Below are 21,178 nucleotides of genomic sequence, written 5' to 3'. Positions count from 1 at the left end.
GGGTTAAGGAAGATGTACATAGGGGCTTCTGCTCTATCTATAATATTTTACTTAAAAAACTATCTTCTAATGTATTGGATTTTTTGGGTTAATCTGTAAGATATTACCCAAATATATAATAAATGGAGATTTTACAAATCTGTGTGGTAGCATGTAGTGACTCATTATATTTTCATACATCTCTGTATGCTTGAACTTTTCCAGATTTTTTTTCTTTTTTTTTTTGGCCATGCCTAGTTTGCCAGCCAGGGATAGAGCTGTTCCCCTTGCAGTGGAAGCCGGAGCCCCAGTCACTGGACCACCAGGGAATTCCCTCTAGAATTTTTTTTTTAATGTAATTTTGGCTGTAGTGGGTCTCTGATGCAGTACACAGGCTCTTCATTGCTGTCCGTGGGATTTCTCTAGCTGTGGTGAGCAGGGGCTACTCTCTGGTTGCAGTACTGTGGCTTCCTGTTGCAGTAGCTTATCTTATTGTGAGAGCCCGAGCTCTAGGTGAGTGGGATTTAGTAGTTGCAGTGCACGGGTTCAGTAGTTGTGGCACGGGTTAAGCTGCCCTGCAACATGTGGAATCTCAGTTCCTAGACCAGGGATGGAACCCATGTCCCTTGCATTGGCAGGCAGATTCTTAGCCACTGGACCACCAAGGAAGTTCCACCCCTTCTGATTTTTAAAGAAATATTATTACAAATGAAAAGCAAGGCCCCAATGATGATGATAGTTTCTTGACTTGTAGGAATGAGTAAAATTAACAATCTTTTTGAACATCACTGAAGTAGACTGTAAGTTCAGCTGATATTTTCTTTTTTCATTAGAAACCTCAAAGGTGGAACAGATTATTGTGCTATTGTAAATTAATTTCAAACCTATATAATAAGATGTACAGCTAAAACTGTCCCTCAAATATTACTTTATTTTATATTGTTTTCATAAAAATCAACTACCATAGGCATTGGGGTTCTTATTTTGGAGATAAGGGCTCTAAATATAAACCCTTGACTTATCCAAGGACAGTTCTGGAATTTTAGCAGAATGTCAGGGATGCAGCCAGGAACCAAGCCTTCATTCCTTTAATATTAGACTTTATCATCATAACAAAATAACCCAAAGTATTTTGTAGCAGTAATTCTGATAATTCTATCTTAAAGCACCAAAGGTTAAGAAATTTAAAAACATTTTTTTAAGTTCCACAGGGTTTTCTTGTGGAACCACAATGTGAATCTGCAGAAAGTTAGAACAATTAGCAAATTTACCATTTTATAATTATGTTAAGTACGTCTTAAGTAAGCACTTCAGCCGAGGTTGGAGGTATGACCCAGGTCCCTCAGGTGGAATGCTTGGCGGATGAAGTTCAAATACAGTCTGTTTACCCATGGACATAAGTGGCCTTAATCAAAGCAGAACACATTTTTTAAAATGTTGATTTTAAAAACAGAAGTGTAAATAAGACTGTGATTTATGAATCTGCTAATACCCTTCTCTGCTGTAGACTTCAGAAAGATTGAATCTTTGGCTGTGGTAAATATAACATGAGTGCAGACTTGTCAAAGCAGTAATAGGTTCTCTTATTAAAATTCCACTTCCACTAAGCGTTACAAATTGTCTTTCTTCTTTCCAGCCCTTAAAGAATGCGTTCCAAAAGCAGTGACAAGGAGGGCTCAGCCCCAGAGCAATTTCCAAGACCTGGAAAAGACCACAGTTTCCAAGGGCCTGAGGACAAGAAGAAGAGACAGCAAGACAAAGACCCCACCAGGGAGTCAGATGCAATCCTTCCATATCCTAAGTCACACAGTGGTAACGGCCACCAAGGAGAAGACCTCTCCAGAGATGACCTCTTATTTCTTCTCAGCATTCTGGAGGGGGAACTGCAGGTCAGCTGGCTTAGAAGCATCGCCCTCATGCTTCCCGGGGAAGGTTGCTTATGAATTTGCTGTGTAGGCTGCCACAGACATAGCTATCTGGGCTTCATACTTGTATGCACATGAAAGCAAAGTGTAAGGACACATACACAGAATTCTCTTCTGGCAACACGAAGAGTAATTAATCACATCTAAAAGGGCTGTCATGATGACATGAGATTGGCATGCACATGTGAAAGGTCACATCCTCCACTCAGGCTGTTCCAGCGCACAGGCTCGGAAGGGTAACAATAACAGCTGATGACTTCTGGGTCAGTTTTAAATGACAGTAGGTGCTTTTATACCTCATGTGAACTGGCTCCAAGATTTGCCCCAGCATTATTAACCTACACAAAATAAACAGCTGCTATACATACAGGACAATCTTATTTCGTATCCCTGAATATGAAAATATCAGTCCATTGAGGAATATCATGTTATCTACTTGTCAAACACAATGAAAAATGTAGAATTCTCTCCCTGTTGTCTAGTTATCACAATAAAAAGCATTATTCATGTGTAACTAGATTGTAAGAAGGATAAAGGGACATAGTTTTGCTACCTTTTGTGAAAGGTGCTGTAACAGAATATGATGTTTATATTTGAAAGAGAAGAAACAAGAAAAAACACTCAACACAAGAAATCACTTGCAGAGACTGCTCGTAGATAAAGTGGGCTTTCTGAAATGCCTTTTGTTCCTACAGGCTCGAGATGAAGTCATAGGCATTTTAAAGGCTGAAAAAATGGACTTGGCTTTGCTGGAAGCTCAGTATGGGTTTGTCACTCCAAAAAAGGTGCTAGAAGCTCTCCAGCGAGATGCTTTTCAAGCAAAATCTGCCCCTTGGCAGGAGGACATCTATGAGAAACCAATGAATGAGGTATGTATTGTAATGAGGAGTGTGCACCTAGGGAGATGAAGTAAGCTCACCAGCTAGTAAACCACTGGGCCTGGCAGGTGAGCAGGACATGTAACTTTTTCGGTTATTTATAGTTGTATGTTTAAAACCTACCCAAGGAAGATAAACACTACATGCTCTACAGGAAAGAAAAGGAGGATAAATCATGGACAGGAAGCAGGATGTTCCCACTGGGTTTGTTTCTTGACATCAGACTAAAACCTAATAAATGCAAAAGAATTCCTCCTACTTTCTCTCTCCCCCTCTCTCCTTCTTGTACAAACACGGACACACACACACACAAACACACACGCAAAGAAACACAGACACTTGGACCCAGACAGACAGACAGACAGACACACACACACACACACACACACACACACACACACGGGCCTGTACTTCTTTTAGAGATCTGAAGGCAATAATAAAAAACAGATAAAGTTCAACCATGGAGGTTAATTTATTTGAAAACACTGGAGTATTACGTCATAGAAATTATGAGCATGAATGGAAATGATCTGAAGAACTGTCCAAGAAACAGAGTTTTAGGAAGTATACATTTTAGATGAGTACATATCCTCTTTTTCTTTCAATAGTTTAATGACAGTGAAGACCTTGCCCCCCCCACCAAGTGTGCCCAGCAAGGACAATGGCGAAGATGAAGAGTTTCAACACGGCCACCACTGCACAAAGATACAGCACTGCTTGCTCTTTTACTTGCTGACATTTCTGAAACTCCTTTGCATCCTTAGTTTATTCTTCCATTTTCCTCTGAGACCTTGATGGAAAATTTCATAATTTTTCATTTTTATAAAAAAGAAACAACTAGGAGCATAAGCTAAGGCTGAAGAGAGTGAAAGCAAGTTCTGGACAAATTTCCCCCATGGTCTGGCAACCTACCTCAGAAATGACCTCTAATGTCCCTGCTATTCTTGTCTTGGGTGTCTCATGAGAGAAGCCTACCATCTTGCCAAATTGTTAAGCAGTTTGGTCATATGGATCTGCTTCTCTGAGGGGTGAAGATGAGACCACCCAAAGTCTGTTGATTGAGCTTTAATCCAAATTTTAAACAAGAGGAGCCGAACCCTCATTCAAGTCAATAGTGTTAAAAATGTATCCAAGCTCCCAACACAGTGACTGCGAAACAGCATTTAGCACAAATTTCACAAATGCAAATTAATGATCACTGAACATATCTTCACAGAACTCCACAAATGGCATAGCCCCTCAATACTTCAGTGTAAAATGAAACAGAATAATTTCAAACTTATCTTGAAATCAGTAGGAAAAAGTTTTACTTACAAAATCTACTGCACACTGCAAAATTGGAAATACCCTCTCTGCAAATGCTTGCAATCCTAACTTTGCAAAATGTCCCTGAAAGTTAATCATAGTTTGGCCCTGCTTTATAAATCCAACCTTCCTTGATTACTCTTCCAAGAAATACCCTCCCCCTGACATACACCACACACACACATATCTTATATTCCCACGTCTATGATTTGTCTGTTTTCTTCTCTTGCCTACTATGTCCCTCCTATAGATTTCTCTCCTCAGCTTCAAGACTCTCTCAGTTCCTTGAAGACCATATACACCCAGTTGCTTGCCCTCTTCCTCTATCTAGGAAGTGATGGATGAGGGGAGATATGTAGACAATAAACAATAAAGGAAAAAATACGACAATGAGTCCCTAGATAGGGTTGAAGAAAAGAAAGGAGGAGGAGTGTTCCCACTGCAACCATACCAGGGAGCACCGTAATTACATCAGGATAAGGATGCACATACAAAAAATTTATTATTTTGTTTTCTTCCATCCTTCTCCTCCCCTAAACCTCATAATGTTCTTTTAAAAAAATGTAAAAAGTCTCAACTATGTCTAGGGTAAACTAGAGGGGATTTATCTATTCATAATGCAAAATACCTTAGAAAAACAAACTGTTCTCAGCTACATCACATGTTAGGAACACTGACTTAAGGTGGAGGCCTGCAAGATAGGCCTGCAAAGGGTATGGATGGGGAAATAGGGAGGGAAGAATGCAGAATCCAGGACTGTTTCAACCTCCTATTTCTTTCCAACCTGCTTACCTTATTAGCATTACCTTAAGGTAATTCTTAAAGTACTTATTTTAAGAAACTGTATAATTTTGCTTTTAAATTTTATAATTTTCACTGTATAAAAATAGTTGTGTTTCTGTCTTCAGAGTACTTAATGTCTAAAAGAGTGACAGGCAACAAAAGATCACACAAAAAGTATATTTTATACACACACACACACATATACTATGTTAATTTTGTAGTGAAAACCACAAAGCAGTATGAGAAAGTATAACAGGGGATCAAGTTTAGATAGGAGAATCAGGAAAGCCAAGCACCAGAGAATAAGTAGGGGTTAGTCAAGTACATCATAAAGAAATTCCACTTCAGCAACAATGTGGATGACATATGATGAAATCGTATCACTAAAAAATACATAAAAACACTAGATAAAATATCTAGCATACCCTCAAGTGCATGGATGAGCTTTACATGGAGCTAGAGAAATCCTGAAGCCAGGAACTAAAACGGGAAATTTCCAGAGACTAGCTTCTGGTTCCACATATTTTGAACCTTTCTCTTTAGCAATCCACACACTTCCAGTGCTAGGAGCCAAAAGACACACAGTGTTCATTTTGCAGGACACTGGTCTTTCATTTCTGATGGTGGCTGGGTGAGCTGGCACATGCACAGTGCTCCCAAGACTGACAGGAGAAAGGCAGATTGCGAGAGTGACCTGAAGCTCAATAGCTGACTACATACGAATGACAGTGGACTATCACCATTCAGGGGACAATAAAACAAGGAAGGGCTTTCAGAGGAGTCTGGCAGTGGTAGTGCAGAGCCATGAGAATCATGCCCCTATTTCCAGCACCTGAGATACTGAGGCAATGTGAGAATTAGCAGTCTTTATTTTAGGATTCTACTATTATCCAAGAAAACCAAGTTTCAGTAAAGACAGAAAAGAAGATGGAACATTTTATGAATAGCATATTTGGTTACCTTTGATCTACTAAAACAGCTGAATAATTTCTCAGCTGTCTGAACTAGCTTTATCTCTACCACTACATTCAAGGTAATCAAAGAAAAAGACAATCTTCAAAGGGCCAACAAAAAAGAAGAAAGAGAACCAAAGCCGTAGCTCAGAAAGAAGATCAAATCCCAAATTAGGGTGATCTGTGACTCAGGAGTTATTAAAACAAAGGTCATTATTTTCTAAGCATAATTAAGTGACCAAAAGCAAAAAGACTGACAAAGTCTCTGTTCTTCATTCTGCTTAACCACCAGGACAATCCAACCTATTGGAACACACTGGATTTCCTTCATTCTGGGCAAGGAGTTGGATTGTGTTAGGGTTTGCGGGTAGGATATGACATCAAGGAGGCTAAAATGATAAGCAGGAAGATTGTCACTGCATGGTAAACATTAAGGAGCCACTGTTAATCTTTCTGCACCTGACACTCCCCTAAAGTGACTAAGTCTTCCTGTTTTCTTCCCCAGGATTCATTCAGTCTGTAAGTGGGGCTAGATCAAAAAGGGGCAGTGGTTCTCTAATAGTCCCATAGTGCTTAATGATACACCACCTCACACTGTTCCTAATTGTTTAATGTGTATATCTTATCTGTCTAGTAAGAGTATAAGCACTGAGACTTTAAAATTCTCCCATGGCAACTATCATAGTACTAAGTACATACAGCATAATAGACGCTTAATAAATAGTTTTTACCTTGAGAAAACTGTGGCAATACAATTGCTCTTAGAAATCAAGCCCAATCACTATATTTATAATAAAAAAAACCCCAGAAGTACAGAACACTTAAGTGGTTTCACCAAGCACACACACACAACTGGTGGGAAATGAAATGAGTTCAGAAGAGCTCAAGTCCATCATTTGATGTGGCAGGAATGAAGAAGAGACTGAACTGAGAACCAGTGGCATATTTCTAAGAACCATTTGGGGTATGGAGAAATGAAGGAACAGAATAAAACTTCAAGCGTAAGCTAAAATGTCTCTAGAATCACTTACACTTCCTTCGGGAACTTTCCCTCTGCAAGGTCACTATTCAACACCTTTTCAATTTCTGCTGTTGACAAACATGAGGTCCTTACCTGTTGCACCAAACAGCATGCAGGAAATTTAAGTCTTCCTTCAAGAGTCATGGAAGGTGAGAGAAGGAAATCCCAGAGAATTCGACATTTCACTGATATGAAGGAACACACAATTCTACGCAGGAGTGAGCAGAGAAACTTATAAATGAAGAACAGGAAAAATTTGGGGTGGAAGGCGGAAAAGGTTTCCATGTTTCAACACTGAAAAAAAGCAGTACTGAAGCACCACCATGTGTTTTAAGAACTACTTGAAGCCTGGTGTGGCTAAAGACAAGTGAGAAAGATGGGAAAGTACGGAATGAGAATGGGGTAGAAAGGTCAGGAGGCCAGATGGTGAGAGGTGTTTCAGCTCTGAATAGGAGAGTGGAGTAATCCCACTAGTGGAAGATCACGCTATCATTGATGAGGAAGGGCTGGGGTGGGGGCAGTGGGTTGAAGGAAGGGACAGCCCTTACAAAGTTGTGTAATAAATAACGGGCAATGATTCTTTCCAATCTTCCTTCCTTACAAACAAACTACAAACAAACCAAGTAGGGAAAAACACAATGGAAGGTAATAATAGATGAACTAAAGCTTCTCTTTTTTTCTTTTTTGGGCTGAACAAAGTTTCATATTCATGTCCATATAACTACAAGAAGCTATCTGAGGAAGCTTCTCTTATGAAGCTGCCCTGTCATTCATTTATGCTTTACTAAATACCTACTGTGAGCTTCTCTGGTGGCGCAGATGGTAAAGAATCTGCCTGCAATGCGGGAGACCTGGGTTCGATCCCTGGATTGGGAAGATGCCCTGCAGGAGGGCATGGCAACCCACTCCAGTATTCTTGCCTGGAGAATCCCCATGGACAGAGGAGCCTGGCAGGCTACAGTCCGTGAGGTTGCAAAGAGTCGCACACAATAAGCGACTAAGCACAGATACCTCAACAATAATTATTCATTTATTAATTCTAGGGCCAATCTTGTGATAAATTGAATGTTTCTCTAAGTCAAATGTCAAGATCTCCAAATTAAGGCTGATTCTATCACTATTTCACTTTAAAATTCTAAAAGCAGTTGATTTGAATTTCCCTTATAATGCAGTCTAATGTTTGGGCAACTGGAAGGAGTTTTCAGAGAACTATTGTTTCTTGAGACCCAGGACAGTTAATACTACAACCTCCCTCTCAGAAGGTGGTAATTAGTTAAAAGTGACTCTGCTAGCAGGCAATATAACCAAGCAATTTCAGCTCCACAAAAGACCTGGTCACATTTATTAAAAGTCATGAACACCTGTATGACATGAAGTACTTTTGTGTGTGTTAAAGTATCATTATAAACTCATATTAGAAAACCAGACAGCCAGCTTAAATGTTTAGAGGTCAGCTGGATTCTGTCTGCTGGGATACCTATATTCCCTTCTTTTTCCGAAGTGTTTTGGCCATTTTTGTGCTTTGGATTCCTAGTCAAATACGTGCTTTTTAAGGATGTACAATTTAAAGTGGTTTCAAATTCAAGAGTCACAAATTTTAAATCTTTTATGATAAAAGCAAAGGGCAAAATTAACCAATATTATGGCTTATGGTTTTGTGTTTAGCTCATCTAGAAAGCCACATGCTTTCAAAACCATGGTCTTATACGGATTTGAATTTATCACTGGCCAAAGCTCCTGAGCTACTTTTGTTTTAATCAGCCGACTTCCCTCTTTTCTTTTTTTTTTTAAGTGTTTAATTGGAGCTTTACAATACTGTGTTGGTTTCTGCCATACATCAACACGAATCAGCCGTAGGTACATGAATGCCCTCCCTCGTGAACCTCCCTCCCACTTTCCACCCCATCCCACCCCTCTATGATGCAGCTCTCTGCATCATACAGCAAATTTCTACCAGCTATATATTTTACAGATGGTAATTTATACATTTCCATGCTATTCTTCCAATTTATCCCACCATTTCCTTCCCCAGCTGTGTCCACAAGTCTGTTCTCAATGTCTGTGTTTCCACTGCTGCCCTACAAATAGGCTCATCAGTACCATCTTTCTAGAGTCCATATATATTCATTAATATGCAATACTTGTTTTTCTCTCCACTCTGTATAACAGGTTCTAGGCTCATGCACCTCATTAGGACTGATTTAAATGTATTCTTTTTAATGGCTGAGTAATATTCCACTGCATGTATGTACCACATCTTTGTTATCCAATCATCAGTCAATGAACATCTAGATTGCTTCCGTGTCCTAGCTGTTGCAAATGGTGCTGCACTGAACACTGGGGTACATGCATCTCTTTCAATTATGGTTTCCTCAGGATATACGCCCAGCAGTGGGATTGTTGGGTAGTACGGTAGTTCTATTACGAGTATTTTAAGGACTCACCATACTGTTCTTCATAGTGGCTGCATCAATGTGCACTCCCATCAACAGTGCAAGTCGGTTCCCTTTTCTCCACACCCCTTCCAACATTTATTGCTTGTAAATTTTTTGATGATGGCCATTCTGACCAGTGTGAGGTGATACCTCATTGGTGTTTTGTTTTGCATTTCTCCAATAATTAAGTGGTGCTGGGAAAACTGGACAGCTACATGTAAAAGAAAAAACTAGAGCATTTCTTGACACCATACAAACTCAAACGTATTAAAGACTTGAATGTAAGGTCAGAAACTATAAAACTCTTAGAGAGAAACATAGGTAGTACACTCTTTGATGTACATCACAGTAAGACCCTCTTTGACCCACCTCCTAGAGTGTGTGCTGGGTTTCCCAGGTGGTGCTAGTGATAAAGAACCTGCCTGCCAATGTAGAAGACAAAGACTAATGGAAATAAAAATAAAAATAAACAAATGCGACCGAATTAAAAGCTTTTGCATAGCAAAAGAAACAATAAGCAAGATTAAAAGACAAGCCTAAGAATGAGACAAAATAATTGCAAATGAAACAACTGACAGAGGATTAATCTCCAGAATATATAAGCAGCTCATACAGCTCAGCATCAGGCTGTCTTTTCTCCACTGTATATTCTTGCCTCCTTTGTTAAAGATAAGATACTCATAGGCGTGTGGTTCATCTCTGGGCTTTCTATCTTGTTTTATTGATCTATATTTCTGTTTTTGTGCCAGTGCCATACTAGCTTAATGACTGTTGCCATTGTAGCAGAGTCTGAAGCCAGGAGGGTTATTCCTCCAGCTCTGTTCTTTGTTCTCAAGACTGCTTTGGCTATTCTCAAGTCTTTTGTGTTTCCACACAAATTGTTAAAATTTTTGTTCTAGTTCTGTGAAAAATGCCACTGGTAGTTTGATAGGAATTGCATTGAATCTATGGAGAAGGCAATGGCACCCCACTCCAGTACTCTTGTTTGGAAAATCCCATGGACGGAGGAGCCTGGTGGGCTGCAGTCCATGGGGTCGCTAAGAGTTGGACATGACTAAGCGACTTCACTTTCACTTTCATGCATTGGAGAAGGAAGTGACAACCCACTCCAGTGTTCTTGCCTGGAGAATCCCAGGGACGGGGGAGCCTGGTGGGCTGCCGTCTATGGGGTTACACAGAGTCAAACATGAATGAAGTGACTTAGCAGCAGCAGCAGCATTGAATCTATACATTGCTTTGCATAGTATAATCATTTTCACAATATTGACTCTTTATCTCTCCATCTCTTTGTGTCATCTTTGATTTCTTTCATCAGTGTCTTGTAGTTTAGGTCTTTTGTGTCTTTAGGTAGGTTTATTCCTAAGTATTTTTTTGTTGTTGTTGCAATGGTGAATGGGATAGTTTCCTTAACTTCTCTTTCTAAGTTTTCATTGTTAGTGTATAGAAATGCAAGGGATTTCTGTTTATTAATTTTATATCCTGAAACTTTACTATATTCATTGATTAGCTCTAGTAATTTTCCAGTGGAATTTTTAGAGTTTTCTATGTATATATCAAGTCATCTGCAAATAGTGAGAGTTTTACTTCTTTTTTTCCAGTCTAGATTCTTTTTATTTCTTTTTCTTCTCTGATTGTTGTGGCTAGGACTTCCAAAACTATGCTGAATAATAGTGGCGAGAGAGGGTACCCTTATCTTATTCCTGATCTTAGAGAAATGCTTTCAGTTGTTCAGCGCTGAGAATAATGTTTGCTGTGAGTTTGTTGAATATGGCCTTTATTATGTTGAGGTAGGTTCCTCCTACACCTACTTCCTGGAAGGTTCAATATACACAAATCAATCAATGTGATACACCATATCAACAAACTGAAAGATGAAAACCACATGATTATCTCAATAGATGCAGAGAAATCTTTCAACAAAATTCAACACCCATTTATGATAAAACCCTCTTTTCTTTCTTGATTCCTTGCTTGCTTATTTTGTTTTCAATTGAAAATTTTGTTTCAATTTTAATTTGGTTTCAATCTGTAACCATATACTAGGCACCCACTGTAGGCAAATCACTCTTAGATGGTAAGAATTTAAGAAAAATAGAACGTAGGCCCTGCTTTCAGGGAGTTCACAGTCCAGTAGAGTAGACAAGTGTAAGTAAGACAGAAAGGACTTGGTGTTTACATTGGGTCACATTCACACTCTATACCAAGATAGAATTGGTTCTCAAGTATTTGAAAAGAGTACGCCAACAGTTTCATACATAACGCTGTGAAAAACTGACTGTGGACCCAAGAAACATACATGGGCAGAGAACTTCAGGGAGGGCTGGGGCAGGATCCATCAGCTAAGGGAGCGGCAGAATCAGACACTGTCCTTCACTTTCCATCATTCCTCTGATATGGTTTCTCTGGAGGCAAAAGAAGCAGCAGAAAGATATTCAGATACCTACAGAGGCACTGATTTTTATTTTTGGTTAAGAAAAACATGATGATGTGGGAATTAAGATTCCACAAGCCATGTGGTGTGGTCAAAAAAAAAAAAAAAAAAAGACAGAAGGTTACATTTGTGTTGAAACATATCAAAAGGTATCAAAATTAAGAAGAGTAATGATAAAAGCTAAACAAGGAAATCAGAAACCCATTGTTGAATTTGTTAAAACTTGGACATTTCTAAAAGCAGGAGAGATGGCAGTTTTATGAATGCTTTGTACTTAGATTATTAATGTATTTTCTTTTGTAGTTGGACAAAGTCGTGGAACAACATAAAGAATCGCATAGACGAATCCTGGAACAGCTTTTAATGGCAGAAAAATCTCACAGGCAAACCATACTAGAATTGGAGGAAGAAAAGAGAAAACACAAAGAATACATGGAGAAGAGTGATGAATTCATAAGCTTGCTAGAACAGGAATGTGAAAGGTAAGGCTACTCGGGACAAGACAATGAAGTATTCTGCAAACTCTTCCTAACCTCTCACTATGGGTTGGGCATTATACCAAGGGATACAGGGATATACAATGAATATGACAGCCTCTGGTCTCAAAAACCTCATGGTACAGAGTGAAGAAAAGGATATGTTTAAAAACAGTATCAATGTAACACAAGAATAATCAGGTGTGATAGGACTGTGGAAATGTAAGTGCTGGGCACCTCACCTACTTCTTCAAGGGGCTGCCCTGTGAAAGCTGCAGAGAGGAGGTAATGGGTCTAGTCCTTGTGCAAATAAGAATGGAAACCACACACAAGGCAAGGGCAGAAATAAGTGCCACAGCATAAGACAAGAGTATGGGTACTGAGGGAATGCAAGCTTTCCACAAGCTTTCCATATGGCATAGCACAGGGTGTGAGCAAAGGAAAGGCTGGCCATGGGCGCTGGATTTTATACTGTTGGCAAGAAGGAACAAATGACAAGTTATGAGAAGGAGAATGAATTGATTAGGGATGTTTTCTTAACGAACCATTAAGGAAAAACAGAAGAAAGACAGGAGGAGCTTTAACCTGGAGGCAGATATGTGTTCCAATGGCTAGAGGGTTAGGGATAACGGGGTGTAACGAGAATTGTTTATGAGGTATAGTCAATATGAATTCATGACTAATGTGACTAGAGAGCAGAGCAAGGAAAACAGAAATGCCATTCTCCCAAATCATCCCACCCTCGCCCTCCAATTAAAATAAATAAATTTATATTAAAAAAAAAAAGAAAACAGAAAGTTATACTCCTGGTTATTCACTAAGGTGCAGAAGGTGGGAGTGGCGCACAGCTTTTTGCTGTTGCAGGGTTTCTGGTTCAAAAGGGGGAAGGGGGTCTTGCTTCAGACAAGTTGAGCATGAGGGACCTGGAGTGTTCCACTGTCCAGTGGGGAGAACAATATGTCTAAATAGACAATCCATGGTTAGAAATGTAGGTCTGGGAAAGGCTGGGCTGGTGATGTGTTTTTGCAGCTGGTGAGAGCTGAAGCTATGGGTGTTGGTTTGGTGAGGGGAGAGAATTTTGAGATGGGAACTCTAGAAAACAACACAACAATCCATCAAGTTAGGGTTTTCGTCCAAAAAAAAAAAAAAAAAAAAAAAATGGGTCAAGAAGGGAAGCTGAGAAAGAATAAAGAAGGGCGGAGGACTAGAAGAATCAGAAGAGAAAGCAAAGAGCCAAACAAGGAAGGACTCTCAAGAAAGAGTGAGCAGTCAAACAGCACAAGATAATACAGAAAAAGATGGGCAATAAGGAAGACACTGAAGAACTTAATGAGTCATTTCAATAAAACAGTGAAAGCAGAAGCCAAATCACAATACTCTGAAGAATAAATAAGAAATGAGAACACAGAAGCTTAGAATGTGAACTAGGATTTAGAGAAGGGAGAAAATGGTTAGTAAATATTTTATAACCATATGGAAGGCAGATTATTTTGCTCAACTTTGACCCTCTATTCTGAATCTCCTTAGAAAGTTTGCACATCCCTATTAAATTGAAAGGACAATGACTCTTCTCTATTAGTATTGCAAAGATAGAAAATAACCAATCTCAAATTTTTACTGGATCTTCGTTTAACTTTTGTTATTACATGGATACTTCTCTTACAAGTTACAGGGCTAATGATGCTAGATTCTAACAATCACAGGAAAATACAGAAAAAACAATTACTTGTGAGTGCCCTTTTCTAAAATACTAGTAGTCTCAACTATTTTATTTGACTACTTGCAATTCATATTTTAGCGAGGTATCCAAATTACATAACCAATGGCCCTCCCATCCAATTTCTTTTTCTACATTCATCAGGGGTTTGTTTTCTACTCACCACATAGAGAGGGGTCTTGTTACTTTGCCCCTCATGAACCTGAAGTATCTTCAGGGGCAAGTTAAATGAGCAAAAGAAGTCTGGCACTGAGGGAAGATCTGATTAAGACATTACAGTATACAATTTGGTATTCGATAAGACAATGTCATATTAAATACTATTTCGAACCCCTGCAATTTGGCGCCTGTGGCCTCATTTAGCCTCCACACTTACTTGGCACTAACTTGTTGAACACAGACACTTCCTTTCATCTCTCATTATTATAAATATTTATTCACCAGGGTCAGAGTGCTGCCCACCACAGAATAAAGAAGTAGGCAGGTAAATCCCTGCCCCAGGGGCTTACTAAACAGTAACAGAGAAGACAAGAGGATACAGATTTAGGGTGGAAATGTGGAAGGCTCTTGGTGGTATAGTCCCAGTGCTCATGGTTGTGTCTCTACTGTCTTCTGAAGGAAGGTTGAGAAGGGCTTCCAGAAGTAACACTATAAAGTTGGGAGGCAGATGGTGAAGATTATTTAAATCAATAGAGAGTAAAGAAGAACAGCACTGAGAAATGAGAACACAAGAGCAGTAGGAATAAAGGCCATGGCTAGAGCAAAAGGAAAATAGTGAGATGAATGTAAATTGTACACCATGGACTCAATATATTAAGAATGGTATTGCCACATGTATCAAAGTAGTTTAAGGGGGAGAATTTTAAAAGATCATATTTTTTAGCCATATAGGACACAAAGTTTTTCTGTCTTGAAGAATAATGAAAGTAAACAAGCCATTAACCCCCCAAATTGGAAAAAATGACTGCAGTGATTCTCATTCCATGTTTAGCCATTCCAGAAGACATGGGAATATTCACCTATTTCTATTTGTCCAGGTACAGCTTCCAGATGGAACTCTTTGGGTATGAAAGTGTTAAGCCTATTCTCGACTCACACGATAACACAGACAATACTTCTGCTCCACCTGTACATCGCAGTCCCCGGAGCTTGGCGGTGTTGGTGCACTCACCCTTCCTGCCGCCATGCTTGGAGCAGGGAGGCTGTGGGCCTCATAAGGCATAACTGACTTCAACTCGCTTTAAGGCCATGTGCATAAAAATACTAAGTGACCACCACCTCATGAAGAGGAAATGGGGGACTAGTAATTTCAGGTAAATATACACTGAGGAGGTGTTTACACAAGAGAGTAAAGTACCATTCACACGTCTCATTCTATGACAACAAATGACAGAACACAAACCTAACTTTAGTGAGAGTACTTCCTCTCAAACATGCAGCCACCCCTCACAAAAACAAGACTAATTTTTTCTAAGAAGTCAAAGAATAATGTTTCCTTCCTCTAACAGAGTAATATAAGCCACTCCCGAATCAGTGACCCTCAGTACAAAGAAACAAAGATATCATAACCGCCATAAAAGTGGTTTGAGTGAATACAGCCATAAATATAGCTCTATAACTATAATATAGTTTCTGACTGGAACTCTGAGAAAACACTGTGAAAGTTCAGAGCTCCTATTTTTAGTGTTAGATAACATCTACTTGGAAATTAAATAAAAATTAAGAAATACATGATTGAGATAGTTAATGAGACCTTAGAGGGTGTAATAATGGATTTCAAATTCAGGCTCCATTTCTGTGTTTTCTTTGGAGAATTCATTTTATGTGGAAAACCCTAAAGGAGGCTGATGTCACACTGAGTTGAGGCCAAAATGTCTGCCAAATGATGTCGTTGTCGTAATCAGTAAACAATTGGCTTTCCCACTGCAGAAGGGTGGGGGCAGGGAACAGCTCAGGAAACCCTGTTCCCAAGTGTGTTAATGTAAAGTTTCCTTCACTGTAATCTGTGCAGTTTGGTCTGTCCATAAAATAATATGTCCACATTTCATGACAACTTTCTGTTCACCAACCAGCTCCAATGTGTGGATATGTGTATCACTGATGACCTGAATTATGTACTTGGCTGAATTACAAGTGGCGTCTATGTGAAAGGTTTTATACAAAAGCAATGCCAGTAATTTTTGGCCTTTTTGGAGGACTTCACAGGAAAGCCAAAACAAAAATCACTTTTAGTCAGTGCAGTTTTGCAAAATTTTCCCATAAATGAAATGCCAATTTTGTCTGTACTTTCAAAATAGCTTGCATAATTTTTTTTTTTTTCCTTTTTCAGTTTCAATGGGGGAAAAGGCTGGGAAGAAAAAAAAAGTTTCCTATTTTTTTTTTTTTTTTAAATCATGCTTTCTTTCTTAGAACACTAAAGCAAACCATGTATACTAACCATATATATTATTGCCCTTCTGGCCTTGAAACCATCACTGAAGTGGGAAACAAATATTGTTATGGCAACTCTGTCTAAAACTGTGACTTCAACTATGGATTTTTTGAAAACCTTAAATTACTTTTTATAATATCTTCGCCAAGTAGCTTAGCACTGATAGTTGTGATCTTATAAAGCAGGACTTCAAATGGTAGCTTCTCAAAAGCCACATAGTAAGGAACGAGTCACAGGCAGAGTTAATCTATTGCTGCTGTCCTGCCCAAGTGCGACTAGGCAGAACAATGGCTCAGGGGGCAGAAGGGTCTTTGCAGCAAAGTCAGCAGGAGCCCAGCTTCAAGGCTGTTGACTTGACCACATCTTGGGTTAAGTCCTTAGTAAAGAATAAAACATTTTCACCTTTCCCTTTGGCTGAAGCAACTTTATAAAGATTTCTATTATTAACTCTTTTCTACTATGACAGGCCTGTTTTCTAGATGGGCACCAGGAAAGGTGAGTGAAACACTGAGCCATATTTGACTCTCCTGTTAACTGAATATATTGGATTACTTTCAAAGACTTCTCTCAAAAGACATCAAATCTTCTTTCTAGAGGTTTTGAATACTCCCTTGAAATATATATAAATGAATGAGTGTATTAATCTATTTTTTAGTTAAACTAACTAGTTACTTAGCTATTTAATGCTGCTGGCCACTTCTGCTGCTGCTAAGTCACTTCAGTCGTGTCTGACTCTGTGCGACCCCATAGACGGCAGCCCACTAGGCTCCTCTGTCCCTGGGATTCTCCAGGCAAGAATACTGGAGTGGGTTGCCATTTCCTTCTCCAATGCATCAAAGTGAAAAGTGAAAGTGAAGTCGCTCAGTCGTCCCCGACTCTTAGCGACACCAAGGACTGCAGCCTACCAGGCTCCTCCGTCCATGGGATTTTCCAGGCAAGAGTACTGGAGTGGGGTGCCATTAAACCAAAACCAAAAAAAAAAAAAAAAAAAAACCCACCCAAAACCCAAACCAAAAACACCTCAATTAATTAAATGCCTGCTACATGCCAGGTCCTACACTAGATACTAGGAGAAGGAAGTAGATGACTTCCTCACTGGCATATAACCCCAACTCATTTGTGCATGTGTAGGGCAGAGACACCACTGTAGCCTTTATGATTTGATACTAAGGCTTCCAGGGCACTATGAAATCATGATGGGTAAGGGAAAAAAGCACCAGTATGGTACAAAAACATAATACATTAAATACTCATGAAAATAAAACAGGAGAATTCAATAAACACATTAAACTACAGTACTTCAAGAGGATCCAGTATCTTGCAACTATTACCATTAGGATTTTCAAATTTTTTGGTCTTAAATCCCAGCTTTTAAAAATATCCCACAAAGCATAACACAGAGGGCATAATGTTTTTTAAAAATAAATAAGCTAAAGTCTACTTTTTAAAAATCCTATTTGGAAAGCCAGCAGTTTTAAATTTCATGCACACTAAACTATTGTTGTAGAATGCATTGTACTCAAATGCAATCATTTCCGTTCAGTTTTCTGGCAAGGAGTTATATGTATGACATATTCTTGAGGCTATGTCTTACAAGTAGTGGAATGGATGGCAGATCTCCATTTGACCTTTGTCATTGGTATTCAGTTCTTTGTCAGAACAAAATGGAGACCACCACAAACATATTTTATATTGTGACTCTACAACTACTCACAATGTGATCAGCCCAGTGTTCATATACCTCAGATCTAACACGGGGTCTGGGTAGGGATGCAGAGAGATTACCTCATGAGGATAACCAAAAAACCCATTCATTTAGGACTGTACATCATGACTTAACTTTCAGCAGATGTCACAAAACCATACCCTTGTAACTGCATAATTCAGTGGTTTCTATACAACACTATTTAATTATAGAGGTCAAAATTCGGCTACAATGATGACGCTATTTGATTGCTTTTCCTTCCCAGAAACCTGAACTAAATTTTACAAATAATTCTGGGTGTGTATTTAGTTGTACAATGATTCATGAATTTACTGCTTACAAAAGAATACTACAAATGTTAAAAAGCAGTCTAAAAGGAAATATGACAAGCATAGTGAGGGATGAGGGAACTTGGAGAAAGGGGATGCTGGTCTGCAAACTGGATCTGCAGCTAGACCAGATTTGGGCAAATTCCATTTCTCCAACCTTGTATGTAAACAAATGGGACAGGCTATATTTGTGTGTCTCTTTCAGATTTAAAACACTGTGATTACGTGATACTATTATGAATAAGTATCTTTTACTTCAACCCCATCATTCTAAGCCACACTAGCAAAAGATGTCAGTAAGAATGATAGCACCTCAACCACCAGATTCAAATCTACGTCAGCAGTGTTTCCATTTTTAGAGGATATCTAGATTTAAGTATGTCCTATCACTTCTTGAATGTTACATATTAGAAACTGAACTTAGTATCACCTTTGCAAATTGAGGTCAATTTACAGCCTTTCTATTCCATTTATTCCACCACAGAGAATCAATCTATGAGATAGCCATAAAAAATTACAGAAATCTCTCAATCCTAAATTTAAATGAGTAAAGATCTAGCAATAAAGACCAATGTTCTAATTTCTGAATTGTGAAAAGTGAAGCCCATCAAGACTCAGTTAGAAACCCCCAAATCTTGCTGCTAAACAGAAGTAGGGCCAGACCAGAGGCTAGCTCTGATAACATAGTGAGTAATATTCTCCCCAGAATCATTACTAGGTGCTCAACCTTTGTGCCTGCTATTCCAAAGAAAGTTAAGACGTAATTATACCATAATTGAAAAGGTAAGACCTTCATAAAATATCTCAGAAGATGCAGGTGTTCATTCTGTGGTACTGACACTGGTGTTGCAACATGATGAAAGGTCAGTCAAAAAGGATATTAAGAAGTGTAATTATCCAACGACCCACATAGCCCTAGGAGAGTGGAGGACATACAGTAAGTCTTGGATAAATATATCTAACTGGCTCTTAGCTACTAGCTTAACAGCTCTATAAAACAGGAAGTCAAAGACTGAATGTGGAAAGGCAACCCCAAACTTCTGTTCCATCTGGCTATAAAATACCAAGAAGAGGAAGAGTCATTAAGCCATATCAAAATGGAAAATTCTGCCTCATAAATGGAAACCAAGGTGGAACATTAGAATTAAGCTGTATCCTGAATTTCCATCTGGTAGGTAAACTTTGCTGGCAAATATATTATTTCTCATGAGAAGATGAAGCCAAACAGCTTTGGCCAGCCATGAGAATAGGAAATGCCGGGCATAAATGTTGAGTAAATATCAATGCACAGAAAGGCCTTTCCTTAGAAGTGTGTACATATGGTATTGGGTTAAAAGCATAGGCTCTGGAGTCAGAACCAACAGGAGTTTGAACCATGCTCCCATCCTCTCATCTGGTCCTACTAGCTGTTTAACCTTGAACAAAGTACTTACTCTCTGTAAGTCTCAATTTTATCATCTGTTAATAAAATGATATGGATCTCACAGGTTGCTGAAATTACTAAATTATACAATGCATAGGAAGTGCTAAGTATGATGGCTGACAGTCAGTATGCATTGGCATCTTTCTGCAAATTTGCCTTTCTTCAAGTTAGTTCATTTGCATACACTTTACTACACCACTAGGCATATTATGGATTGCGAGGAAGAAACCTAATTGGAACCTATGCTGGTGCTAAGGATGTGCTGATGAATAAAAGTTTCCAAGGGACATACCCTTTGGTATGGGGAACAAAGACACAAAAACAAGTGTCATGTTGTGTTTCAGGTAGAATGACAGCTGAAAATACAGAGCAGGCACAAATAAGCGGTCCTTTTCTAGGCCTGGTTGTATCCTATTTCCTTTAGATAGTGGTATTGCTGAATGTCCTAAGGATCTAACATTGTAACACTGAGCTGGACACCATAGTACTCAATAATTTCCCCCTCATCTCCTAAATCATGGAGACCTATGTCGCCCTTATGGAAATCATAAACAGAAAGGTTAATGCAATGATATTATGAAAAGCACAGTCTATCACATACTCAAAATAAAGACTAACGTCAAATGATGGTTTTTAAGTGCACCAACAGACTCCACTGGTCCTTGGGCAAGGCAGTGTCACAAGATCCCCACACTAACTACATCATCTTGACTAAAGGAATTATAAAAAATCAAATACTCCCATAATAAGGTAAGTGGGCTTCTGATTTACTTTGTTCACAATTCCTTCTATAGGGCCAAGTACACGGAGAAGTTTAATAAATATTTACTGAATAAGTGACTAGAATGTAGAAAAAGTTGTTACATTTTAATTTAGTACTTTCCATTAATATCTTCTCAAAAATTATCTTCTGGATTAGTTCTTTTCACTTAGCCCAGCTTTCAGTTCAGTTCAGTCACTCAGTTGTGTCCAACTCTCTGCGACCCCATGAATTGCAGCACGCCAGGCCTCCCTGTCCAACACCATCTCCTGGAGTCCACTTGAACTCACGTCCATTGAGTCAGTGATGCCATGCAGCCATCTCATCCTGTTTTCCCCTTCTCCTCCTGCCCTCAATCCCTCCCAGCATCAGAGACTTTTCCAATGAGTCAACTCTTCGCATGAGGTGGCCAAAGTACTGAAGTTTCAGCTTTAGCATCATTCCTTCCAAAGAACACCCAGGGCTGATCTCCCTTAGAATGGACTTGTTGGATCTCCTTGCAGTCCAAGGGACTCTCTGGAGTCTTCTCCAACACCACAGCTCAAAAGCATCAATTCTTTGGCACTCGGCCTTCTTCACAGTCCAACTCTCACATCCATACATGACCAATGGAAAAACCATAGCCTT

At 39.1% G+C, this 21,178-nt stretch overlaps 2 protein-coding genes across 4 annotated transcripts in view; one reads left to right on the top strand and one right to left on the bottom strand.

Annotated features, from left to right (window-relative positions):
- The window catches only part of CMSS1 (cms1 ribosomal small subunit homolog), a 389,262-nt gene that overhangs the window by 260,646 nt on the left and 107,438 nt on the right, over positions 1 to 21,178 (bottom strand). The window lies entirely within an intron of this gene.
- The window catches only part of FILIP1L (filamin A interacting protein 1 like), a 115,068-nt gene continuing 95,505 nt past the window's right edge, over positions 1,616 to 21,178 (top strand). For both annotated transcript variants that reach the window (XM_044940886.2, XM_025282530.3), the window contains exons 1-3: positions 1,616 to 1,868; positions 2,600 to 2,773; positions 12,014 to 12,192. In XM_044940886.2, coding sequence (XP_044796821.2) covers positions 1,626 to 1,868; positions 2,600 to 2,773; positions 12,014 to 12,192 — 596 coding nt within the window. In that variant the 5' untranslated portion in view covers positions 1,616 to 1,625. The remainder of the gene's footprint in view (positions 1,869 to 2,599; positions 2,774 to 12,013; positions 12,193 to 21,178) is intronic.

The sequence above is a fragment of the Bubalus bubalis genome, chromosome 1 (genome assembly GCF_019923935.1).
Source record: "Bubalus bubalis isolate 160015118507 breed Murrah chromosome 1, NDDB_SH_1, whole genome shotgun sequence".
In the NCBI taxonomy this organism is placed as follows: Eukaryota; Metazoa; Chordata; class Mammalia; order Artiodactyla; family Bovidae; genus Bubalus; species Bubalus bubalis.
The sequence above is the reverse complement of the archived record's forward strand: the minus strand, read 5'-3'. Positions and strand labels throughout refer to the sequence as shown.